The sequence below is a fragment of the Acanthisitta chloris genome, unplaced genomic scaffold, assembly GCF_000695815.1.
Source record: "Acanthisitta chloris isolate BGI_N310 unplaced genomic scaffold, ASM69581v1 scaffold42795, whole genome shotgun sequence".
Classification (NCBI taxonomy): domain Eukaryota; kingdom Metazoa; phylum Chordata; class Aves; order Passeriformes; family Acanthisittidae; genus Acanthisitta; species Acanthisitta chloris.
Window position 1 is genome coordinate 35647 of NW_008672796.1, and position 12124 is coordinate 47770.

General features: G+C 40.3%; 1 protein-coding gene across 1 annotated transcript in view; it reads right to left on the reverse strand.

Moving 5' to 3' along the window:
- Positions 1-11176, reverse strand: part of MFN1 (mitofusin 1) — a gene marked incomplete at its 5' end in the record, with an annotated part of 15417 nt that extends 4241 nt beyond the window's left edge. The window contains 8 exons of the mRNA XM_009074648.1: positions 764-866; positions 1778-1882; positions 2144-2270; positions 3688-3809; positions 8228-8295; positions 8426-8579; positions 9229-9336; positions 11042-11176. Coding sequence (XP_009072896.1) covers positions 764-866; positions 1778-1882; positions 2144-2270; positions 3688-3809; positions 8228-8295; positions 8426-8579; positions 9229-9336; positions 11042-11176 — 922 coding nt within the window. The remainder of the gene's footprint in view (positions 1-763; positions 867-1777; positions 1883-2143; positions 2271-3687; positions 3810-8227; positions 8296-8425; positions 8580-9228; positions 9337-11041) is intronic.
- Between the last annotated feature and the right edge of the window lie 948 nt (positions 11177-12124).

Here is a 12124-nt window from a genome sequence, read left to right on the forward strand (position 1 = left end):
CTAAGAAAACAGGCATGAAAATCAACTCACTGACAAAGCACTGCTGGAAAAAAATGGGCAAATTAACTGAAAGACCTCAAAATGGTCAAAATACAAGGGTGGACTTAAGAAAAAATTGATTTGTTCAGTTCAGTGGTGCCACACAAGAAAGGCACTGTCATTGCATAAGATGACAGAAGGCATCACATAATTTCATGATCCTGCTCTGAACCTTTTATTAGCAAGGACAGATCAGCAGAGAAGGATGTGCAATAAAGTTACTACTTTTAAAGAAACAGAAAGAAAGGGAGTGCACAAATCCTTTCTGAAACAATCCTGGTTTGCACTCAGGGTCTGGAGGGACCTAGGGAGAGGATTATATTGCAGAGACATTTTCTAACAATTAGTGTATCTCATATATCTGTTGTGGAAGCCAAAAGTTTAAATGTGTTTATAAAAGGATTAGATGAGTTCCCAGAGGACAGGTCCATTACTACTTGCTTAAGCCACTAATCCAGATGCAGCATCTCAGCTCAGAAGTCCCTAAAATGGGGAGAGATTGCTGTATTTACCCTGGTTCACTATTCTTCTCCCCCAGCATCTGTTACTGGCTGATATCAGTGATGGGACTGAGCTGAACACTCAGTCCTGACCTGCGATGGCTTTTCCTTTATCCTTTACAGCACCAATGTTAAATCATGATCATGATTCTTTTAAAACCAAATTTTCTTAGCTTGTCTTCCTTTCAATGAGAACTGTTAACATTCCTCCTGCCTCCTCTTACCAATCATCTCCTGCTGGGACTGGTGCATGGACTGATTGACTTCACTGGAGCAGCGATCCGCCAGGTTCCTGCCCAAACCGTCTTCTATGTGTTTGTTCAGTTCCTGAAGTTTTATAAGGAATAAATGCTCAACAGTTTGTGTTTAGCTGATCAGTTACATTATACAGAGCTGAGAGATGTTACACACTACACACTGTCACAGTGGGGAGAAGAGCATGTTACCATGGAAATACCATGTTTGCCAACTGCACACTGGGACTGAAAACCTAACTGAAGAGACACAGCAAAGATTTCCCTAGTATTGCAATCATTAAAAGGCATATGGAAAAGTCTGAGACAATGAAAAACAAACCACTACCTCCTGCCCTGCAAAGTCCTTACTGTGGCATTTGATGGGAGCCAATTCCACTGCTCTGCAGGGACAAACTGACCCCACCAGCTCCTATGGGGGCCTGCTCTGGACACTTCACTGGGCTGGGACAGCACTGACTGTCCTGACAATGCAACGATCCCAGGTGATCAGCCAGGCTGGAGCAGGTGGGAGCTGTGGCAGCCACTCACTATCAGCAAAATCTGGGCATAAGAGCCAAACCCAGGTGAACACACCTTTAAGACACTAAGTCTGAGGAGGAGTTTAGAGAAGTTTACTAAAAACAGCCTTTTGTTAAGTGTTGGGTACTTGCAGATTGTTTTAGTTTTGGATCTACTTCGTTTTAGGAGTACTGAAAATTGTTTGTGTAAGGTCTTTATTTACTAGAAGTGAAGACTACAGATCAGGAGCCACTCAACTAAAGAGATGGTTGAAAGAAATATTAATTTCTTTCCAAAAACAAAGCAGGAAATATTTCCAACCTTTTCTAGTTTTGTGGAGACAGAAATACGTATATGACAGAAAGCAAAAATCCTGCAATGCTTGAAGTGTCACATCAAATGCTACACCAATTATGAAAATACAGAAGCAGAAATCAGGAGAAGTACAAGGAACCTGGCTCCAAACCACGCCAGAAAACTTACTGTCTTATACAGCTTCAGTACTTGTGGAGAAGGGTGAAAATCTGAATAAAATTCATCAACTAAAACCGAAAGTCGGCAAATCTCATCAGTCATGGCCGAGGAGACCTGGAAGAACACAGGAAATACATAAAATCTCTCTCCTACCTTTTCCAGCCAGAGTGAGAAAAGACAACTGCATAAATTGTCACACGAAATGATTCAGTTTCCTGACAGCCATTTTGAGGTTTATTTTCCCTTTTTTATACTGGAAAAGGAACACTAGACATTTCAGACACACTTCACCAGATGGGTGAGCTCCTAAAGGAGCTGCCTGATGGAGGAGGCAACACTTGGATCTCGGAGGTTGTTCACACTTCCATTACTTACTTTATTTTCGACTTCCTCAGTAACACGTTTGATCTTTTCCTTAGTGTCTTCAGTCAAAATGTTCAGCTGATTCCGAACGAAGTCCAGTCTGTCCTTCTGATCCTCTCGCTCTTCCATGGACTGGACTCTGATGTGGCACAAAGGAAATCACCATCACCAGCAGGTATTCCCCAGGAATGAAACAAGCCCATAACCTGCCATGGGCCCCCAGCTGGGGGGTTACAGGCAGGACCCAAAGGCTGAGTGCAGTATGGGAGCTACAGGGACAGGTGCATTTAAAGGCTGCACTGACCAGACATCACCCAAATTACTGTGTTCTGGTGTATTTACAAAACCAGCATTTTGAATTGGAATTGGTATCACTGTACAAAATTACAATCAAAAAAAGGTGAGGGGAATTAGGGGCCTTTAACACTTAGTCCATCCTGATATAAAATAAAAAGGATAAATCTGATCAAACTGTCCTACTGCTGCTCACCAGCACCACTCAACCATCCTGAACAGTACTGAGGGTCTGGTGACCCTGCAGAACAAAGGGGAGGTGGCAGAAACCAACCCTGTCACAAACCAGTCTCTTCACGATTCCCTGACCTAGCATCCCTGAAAATTTAAAGCAGTTACATTCTGAAGGGCCAGCAGAAACATCGAACACCAATTCAGACCAAGAGGGGTCAGCCACAGACGTTTTGACAAGTCAACTGACACAAAGAAGTAGAGTATCAGAACATTTTCAAACATTTCACAGCATGTTTTCATGGGATGTGACAACGTGAGAAGTCAGTATGTAAACAGGCAGTTTGTAAGAGCCGACATATTTGGGAGGAGGAGTATGTTTGACAGCACAGTGGAGTCTGTTGGAACAGAAAGACACTATTAACAGACAGAAAGGAGACGGATGGGAAGGATTAAACATGACAGCAAGTTCACTGTGTACAGGAGGCAAGAGGCAGCAAGAAAAGTGAGGAAAAACCCCACACATATACAAACCTCAAAGGATACATGAAACTACCAGACAGAGCAGATGAGCTGCTATCATTAGCACTGAAGGATTACATGAGCAAAGAGAGAATAGAGATATTTAAGGATACAATCTGGGAAGGGCCAGAGGCCAAGCCTCTCTTAGCTTGGGTTTGTCTCATCCCTTACAGTATTCTAATCAGTGTCCACATCCTCCCACTTGTTTTCTCAGTGTTACTGCTAATAAAAACCTTAGGTAAAGCAGGCCCAAACATCACCTCTGAAATGCAGGACACAGCCAGGAAAACCTACAATTCCAAGTACTTCTGAAAAAATACTTGAAAATCCCCAGTCTGCAAATGAGTAACGAAGAAAAAAAGAACACCAAGATCCCTGTAGTACAGAAGTCACAGACCAAGGATACAAGTGTAAAACAACACACTGACACACCAGAGAAATGTTGTTTCTTACCAAGCAGGAAAAGTGAGTTTTAAAGTCCATAATGGCCCAAGAAAACCACCAGCACAGAAATGGCTCCTCTGATGATCTGGATAAACCAAAGCCAACCAGCCCTCCAACCCACCTACCTTTTCTCTGCTGCTGCCACGTTTATGGTGTCCATAATGTTTTTCACAGTATCTATAATCTGTTTAGCTCTGATAGTGTGCTGTTCAAACTTGGTTTTCACGGCTGACTGCGAGATACACTCCTGCGAGGGGCCCAAGCCACAACACATTACTGCAATTCCATGCCAACACATTCAGGAATTTCACTGTCAGAAAGCACATGCTGCTAATTTTAACTTAAACCAATGGGAAATAAAAAGGGAGAAAGGATAGAGAAATTAAAAGACAACAGAACTGAAATCTCAAATGAGTCTATAGCAGCAATTCTGTACCTTCGTGTTTGTTCACAGTAATGTGCATAGGTTTTCACTCTCTTAGAATAAATTAATAATGCAAAGAAAAAGAAAACTCTGATGAATACATAAGATAAACCTCTCTCTCCAGGAAATTTTCCAAACTATCTCTTTGGAATTATAAATGTCCAGTGCTGGCAATATGGCCTGGTTTGAGCTTTCTTTGTTGCAATACATATTCTTAGTTACTAGTGGCAAATAAAACTTGACATGCTCATGTCAACACTGACCATCCAGGAACAAAATATACAGTTAGGAATGAGAAACAAGGATTTTCTTACAGGGTTAAAAGAAGTTGTTAAGTAGTCCTTAAAATATCAGGTTATTTGCAGATTATTGAAGTGTTAAATGAATGAGGAGAGAATGCTCTAAAGACACAATTTCTAATTGATCTTGAATATGGAACAGCGATTCAGACAGTGACTGAAGAGATACACAAACACTCAATTTGGGCAGAAGCAAATCAGTTGCAATAAGCCATAAATTAAGTCTGACTTTTTTCAAGCAACTGCACATCCTGAGTTATGGAGCCAATTAAAGGTTGCCAGAATTCAACCTGCACTAAGTCACCCCAAAGCAGCAACACCTTCTGTGTTTGAGGGGCAGAAAACAAGCAGGTAGTCTCCTTAAATCAGATCTTTGGGATTTTTAAATAGTTCTCAATCTGTGGATGCACCTTCCATAGCACAAACAGGTTTGGGCTGCTTCTAAAAAACTTGCCTATGACCTTAACATGGACTGTAATAACAGATTTCAGCTATCTAAAAATAATAGGTCAAACCAAAACAAACAAAATGGGTAAAACATTCCCTGTTCCTCGACGAAGCAGATCTAGAAATCAGCAATGAAAGGCCAGAGTTTCATAAATATCAGCACATTGTAAGAGCTAGACTAGGCACAGAGGAAAGAGTCTTCCCAATGTTAGTACGTGGTAGGTAAAAGGATGACAGTCACTCACAACACAATCAGAAAATCCAAGTTAGAGCACTAGGAAAAACACAAAGGTTAGTTAAACAACTGGGAGAGATAAGAGGGGAAGAGCAGCAGTTTTGCTGTTAAGTCTGTAAATAAGCATTTACTGAAACAGATAGCAGGTATGTTTCAACACTGTAACCAGACCCAGTTAGTTACCTTCCAGCCCACTTACAGTACAGCAGGGCAGTGGTTAAGGGCACAGCTTATTCCATCCCTGAGCAGGGCCAGGAAGGGCCTTGCAGCAGCATGACCCAGGCTCTGCCTTTCACTCCCACGTACAGCAGGAGTACTCCCTGCTCCACTCCTTCCCACACCACTGCAGTTACCTGGTGTTTTAGGAAACTTGGGAAGCACCATGACCTGAGGCATGGTGGGGTTGGTTTTATGTAGGATACTCACTAAGGATATCTTTGCTGTTTGATAAGGTGTTTCTATGCACCTCGGAAGATAAACTATTTTCTGTTAGACCCCAATATAAAAATTCAGAAGTGATCCAAAAATCCTTTAAGATTGCCTTTCTCTTTTCCTTTGTTGCAACACAGCTGACATACTTAGCAGCATCACTTTTTAAAGCTACTACGTGAATCTCTAAAATCCTTACTACTCCCCTGCTTACAAGTGTTTCTAGTAATGCTTGCACCAGGTTTTTTTTAGTAACTTTAACCACCCTGTGCTTTGCAGAAAAACATGTTTCATCTATTTTTGGAATGCTTTTTTCTCTCACAGGAAAGTCTACATAAAGGTAGTTACAAACCTTTCAAAAATAGTCCAAATTTTTCTCATATCACAACAAACTAGCACTGGTGGATTGTTTCTAGATTTATTTTTTTTAAAGACTTTAGCTATACTGAGCTCGTATCAGTCCTGGAATGAACAGGCTCTCCTGTAAGTGTACTGATACTAGAAGCAGGAACGTGGAAATACTGGAGAAGTAACAGTTCCTCTTCTCAGCCCATATGGAAAAGAGGAAGAAGTTGCCCCATTTCACTGAAGACAAAAGCAGGGTGAGGGAATCCAGGAGGAGCAAATCCAGCAGGTATGGCCAGGGAGAACATGGCACATGTGGGTGGGTTTATACATAAGGTGATGAGATTGCTTAGAGACATGAGCTGGACAAAAGAGTGTGAGAGATGTTTGGGAAGTCTGAACAGAACACCTGGACAGGGACAGTAAGCTAAAGGCAAGACAGACAGACTGGGGCAGGGGAGGGATCAGTGTTTGACAAGGACAGACAGCAACATCTGTGCTCTTGTCCCTTCCTTCTCACACTGGAGTGTAATCCAACAGCCTTGGGACTTGCAGCTCCTCTGTCAGGAAACAGAGTAACTGTGAAGTGCTTTACCCAGGAGTGTTTAGGCTGTACAGCACCTGAATTTGGCCTGGCAGTGCACAAAGCACAGTAACAGTTTGGATTTCATTCCCAGACTGAACATGGAAAGTTCTACCTGGTGTATGATATTCTCCATTAGCATATGAGCTGGGATAGCCTAGAGCTGGCAAACATAACTGATGACAACAGCATGCTGATGTCAGCTACTTTATCAGCTCAAGTGACAGTAATCTGAATGCTGGTCAGACAGTAATCCGACTTCAGACCTGGTGAACTGTTTCAGGACCAGCCTTGCCTCAGAAGCACATAAAACACCATTAAAACTTAGGAAATCGCCCACAAAACCTGAATGTGACAGGCACTGCAACAGCAGATGCTCAAAATTTAAACTGCTCTGGCAATCTTAACTTAGCAGAGTTGTTCATTCTCTAAATGATGGGATCACACTCCTACTGAAAGCCATTCATTATGATTTCAGGATGAAACACAGCTGAACAGGGGAAACATTACAGAATCCACTCTCACTGCTGGAGTCAGGTGTGCAGCAAATGGAACACAATGTGAAAGAAGGAAAAAGGTTGTCACAGAACTGATCTTTGTCGCAGCCTCTGCCACAGGAACTTATGGTTATGACCTTGTGCTGGATGCTTCTCATTGTGGTGGCCAACTTGAGTCTGTGACATCTGATTTACAGATGTGCTGAGAACTCACAGCACCACAGCATTTAATAAGTCATTGTTCATCTTAAACTTCAAATAGTCTAAGCATTGAGTGCTTAACGGTAATTATAAGAGATTTTGTCAAAAAGCTTTGGATACAGCACATGGCAAATTATGTTAAAGAACATAAATGATGTAGAAGCTCAATTTCCACTTTTTTCGTACTGGCTCTAAGCTTTCACTATAATTTTAAGGACAAAAATGACAAACAAAAACATGTGTTTGGCCACAGCTAGTGACACAAGCAAGAAATTCACACCTCATGGATTCAGGCCCTGCCTGTACTCTGAAGCAATCCCTTCAACAATTCACTCATCTATCATGAGTGTGAATAAGAATTAAATGCAAACTTCAGTCTGACATTCTCTTGCTTACAGCAAGGCTAAATCAAGCTATTCTTTTAAATTTTTTTTTATATACACAGATCATTACATAACTCAGTTTGGCTAAGGTCAAATGGGTTTGTTGTAATGCAAGAAAAAACACTTTTCAGAGGCAGTTTGTTTTTTTTAAATACACTCATACACAAAACCATTGAGGCATATCCAAAATGCCTCCTTAGGATAGCCAAGAATGGCTTTCATTAATTAGAGTTATCAAATTCAGCAAGACAAATGGATCCTATCACAAAGAAATCACTCAGCCAGTCCTACTTGTGCAGAAACTGTAAGCTCCAGCTATGATTATGGCTAAACTGAAGTGGATTCTGTACAGCACAAAGGATTCAAGAACAGTGTTCATGCTCAGAGTAACAGAGCTAAGAGGTACATAATGGTGATAGATTCAAAACTCTGGCTTTAAAAATGCATGCAAATATTCAGATTTACATTGCTGAAACTGAGTTTCTTACTATGAATATTCACTAGCTTATGGCTATGATACACACCTTCCTAAGGGCATCACCTCTTTTTATATAGACTATGTTGGTACTGAGATCTCAAACATGAGCTAAGGGTTTTGTTCCCTTTCCTCACTGAGCAATACTCCTTTCCAACAACTACCTGCTACTCAAGGTGAGAAGAGATGAAAGGAACCCACAGATAAGGCAAAGCTGCAGATGGTTTAAATACCTTACACTCCTCCACCTGCTAACATGGGTAGTGCTTAGTAAAATTAAGCCAAGCAGAAGCAAAAGGTACCTTTGCAATAAAAACCAGGCAATCTAAAAAGCCCATCATAAATACCTCAAATATCTGCTCAAAATGTTGAAATTCCTGGAATCTTGTTTGAAATCCTTCAGCAATGGCTCCACCTGTGAAACATAATAGACCAGTAAGGGAGATAGCAACAGCTCACAGCAGGAACTGCATCCTAAATAATTTTTTTTATCAGGTTTTATAGTATTTTACTGTATTTGAGGGAAAGAAAGAATTCCTACACACCACCCTCTGGCATTCCTTGGGCCTTCTGTCTCCTGGCACTCAGAACTTCTTTTGCTGAAACAAAAAAGATGCGATTCCTTGCTTCCACGGGATCGATCACTTTGAGCTCATCGACCAGGAAGGTGAGGCAGCGCTCCATGTGCTGCCGCCGCACCTGGGGGAAGGACAGAGCTCGTGAGAAACAGGCAAAAATTGAGCTGGCAACAAACCAGAATGTCAGGAACAGGTGCTGAGCCACCCCTTGGGCAGCACATCCCTGCCCATCCTGCCGAGGCAGCAGCTTTCACTCATTAAAATACACCTGGATGCAGCAATACTTCCTTCTACAACTTCAGTGTTTGTCTAAGTCAGAGATCTCAGCCACTTACTGGGGTAATCACTTCATTCCCCATATGCAGAGAAATAAGTCCCACTGCAAGTTGGCTGCTGCTGTGAAGGGCTGAAAAGCACTCCCAGTTGTTCCCATCCAACACTGCCCTTTACCAGCTACTCCACACATCTACACGTGTAGAAACTGTACCCTCAGGCTGCATTACCAGCACAGAAATAAAAGGTAATACAAAGAAGATTAAAAACCAAGCTTAACTATAGAGAAAAAAGGTTCTAAAGATGTTTCCCATTGTATTACCTGCCTGAATATATTATCATTTGAACTGCAGGTTGCTTTTTGCTTGGAACAAGGAATAAGCTATTTCTGTTCTCTGACCATGTCATATCCTTTTATTAATAAGACAAATCTGGTGTTTTCATACTAACATGTATTAATTAACTGTCACCCAAACAAGAGCCACCAATTCACTCACATCTTCCATGTATTCTGGTTCTGATGCAGAGGCATCCCACCTATTGTTCAAGATGAAGATGTTTGGCTTGGAAAGTCGTTCGTTCACTTTGTGGAAAAAATGCTTCTCCTATGAATAAAGCACAAACAGAAAACTCCCCAGACATCCAAACCAGAGCCACACATTCTCCTGGAACAGATTCTGAAGTTCATCCAGCTTTTTTAAAGTTTATTTTAAAAAAAATCACCAACATTAAAACCCACAGATATCTGACACACATAAAAAGGCTTACAATAGTTCAAAAGTCATCAAATGTCTTAAAACTGATGCTACTGTTAAAAGTCAAAGACACTGAAAGTTCCTCTAAAAATGGGTATAAATATAAACCAAGGAAAACTCCTAAACAAATAGTTCAGAAAACACTGGAAAATGAAATTATTTTTCTATAAATCTATCACATCATTCATTGTCTTTCATTTTCCCCTCCTTTTTTCTCTCTTACTATCACAGAACTTCACCTCCTTTGGTACCTCTGGCCCTTTACTAAATTAGTTTACAGTGTCTAAAAACATTGCTGGGGAAGAGAGGAAGGGTGAAAGAACACACAAGACATGACTGTGTCTGCTCATTTAATTTTTAAATAAGACCCCTGGCTAAAACTGTATAGATGTGTAGATGAAGAAAGCGTAGATGAAGAAAGATCACCATTTGCCACAATGCAAAGCAAAATACAAATGCTTTAGAGCAGTTGCCTAATTTTCCTGAGCAAATGAGGGAAAACAGAAAAAATTTGGACTTTTCCTTGTTACTGCATTACATGAAGCTGAAATCTGGCACATGGGTCCCTGTTGTTTCCATGCTCCTCTACAGCAACAAGTTGCTCACTGAAACCCAATCTTTCTTCTTCTGCATTTTTTAGAAACAACTATGGTATGCACAAGTAAATAACATCTAGATTTCATCCATACAAGAAGCCAGAAAGCATCCCTCATGTGAAATAACATAGAAGATAAAGCCACAATTGTACCAAATCCTCTCTTTGCCTTGAATGTTGTCAGAATTTTGCCTTTTTTCCTCTTTTAAATCACAGCTCTTGTATTTGAGGTTTTGTGGATTCAGCTCAGAAGATGCAATGTAATGTGTTTTAACTCATTTTATGTTTTCAGATTTCTACCAAACTATTCCAATCTGCTAGAATGCAGGGAAATCCTATCTCTGCACACTCAGTTCTTCAGTTCAATTGTTCAATAATTAGAAAGTTCAGACATTGCATGTCAGAACTATGCTCAGAAAAACCAGATAATATTATTTGTCTACAGCAGGCTTAGTAGAAGTCTTCAAGAGACTTCTCAGTACATTACACTGAGGGGAACCTGCAGCACTTGTCCTCAACATAAGGTGTATCGAGGCAATTCACCCTCTCCTGCGACAGAAATTCCACTTCCTTTGCCTACTTTGTGCATTTTACAGAACTTCTGGATATGAAACATTCCATAAATTCTTTGATAATACAAGTGTCTTCAGGTGACAAATCAATAAATTGCAAATCAAGACAAGCACTACATACTACATCATCCACTTATCAAAAAAACCACTGAAATGGAAAGGACAATTATGATGCTCAAGGCAGAGTAAGCCAAGCTGGTAAGAAAACTTGGTTTTTCTTTGCCTAGTGAGGGATACACATTGTTTCTTGCCTCCCATTCCCAAATCCTATCCACAAGATCTAAGTCCAGTGATTCATGGAAGCTTCAGAAAAGGTCTCAGCCATTTTGGTTATGGAACTGCTGAATATTTACATGGAGAAGCAGTGTAAAACCATTGCACACCATACCGTGTTCATGAGAGTTGATTCAGAATTGGCAACCAAGACAAACACATCAGCATCTAAGCAGAACTTGTCAATCCAGCTGTCCAGTTCTGTAGTGACATCAGTGCCAGGGCTGTTAAAAATAAATGACACAAACTCCTGTTTACACAGCAGAGGAGTATTTGATTTTCATAAACGGATAAAACAGAGTGGCATTACCTAAGGGCTTTGTAAGAACATAGGCTGATGACTAGCTTATGCTTAAGGTAAACACAGCAAAAGCCAATAACCATCCAGAGTTTATCACTGCCTTGCTCATTAGATCATCAACTCATCCCAAAATGCAATTTCTAATGAATAATTATGCAGATCATGATTGCCAAGGAAAGTGACAGGAATCATAGAATCAACCGGGTTGGAAGAGACCTCAGTGGTTCATTCCATTATTCCTTTGGAAATCCATCAGAAACCCAACAGTCTCACAGAGTGATTCCCCTCCCTGCATCCTAAGGTTTGGATTTCAATCAAAAGAAACAGTTGCCCATAAAATACTTTTTTCATTAATAAAGACCTGGTTTAAAGTGACATTAAATCCATGCACAGCTTGCATAGCATAAGAAGCCAAAACAAAGTTAAAATAGTGCTGTTTGAAAAAAAAAAAAAAAAGGCAGAATATGAGCATTAAGTCATGTTTGCAACCCCTAAATTACTGCTGGTTCAAATTTTCTCCATTTAACAGTAAAAAGATGATTTTCTCCTTCCAAGCACCTGTTCTCTCAGAATCCAGGATCTTTTCTTTTCCCTTTACAACTCACCTTCAGTGACCAAGACTGTGCAGATCAAATCACGCACTCAATAATGACAAACTCCAAGTGATTTCAAAGGTACAAGATTAGAGATGGAACTGCAATTTATTAGAATACACTCTGGGTGTTATTTTGATGCATATGAAGAAATCATTCTGAATATGTTGATATATAAGAAATAATTCTTCATATCCAGCAAAATAACACCCAGAATGGATCCTTATATATGCAATAACACATATTATATATACAACATATATATATACATCTATCACCCATATATATATATATATATATATAT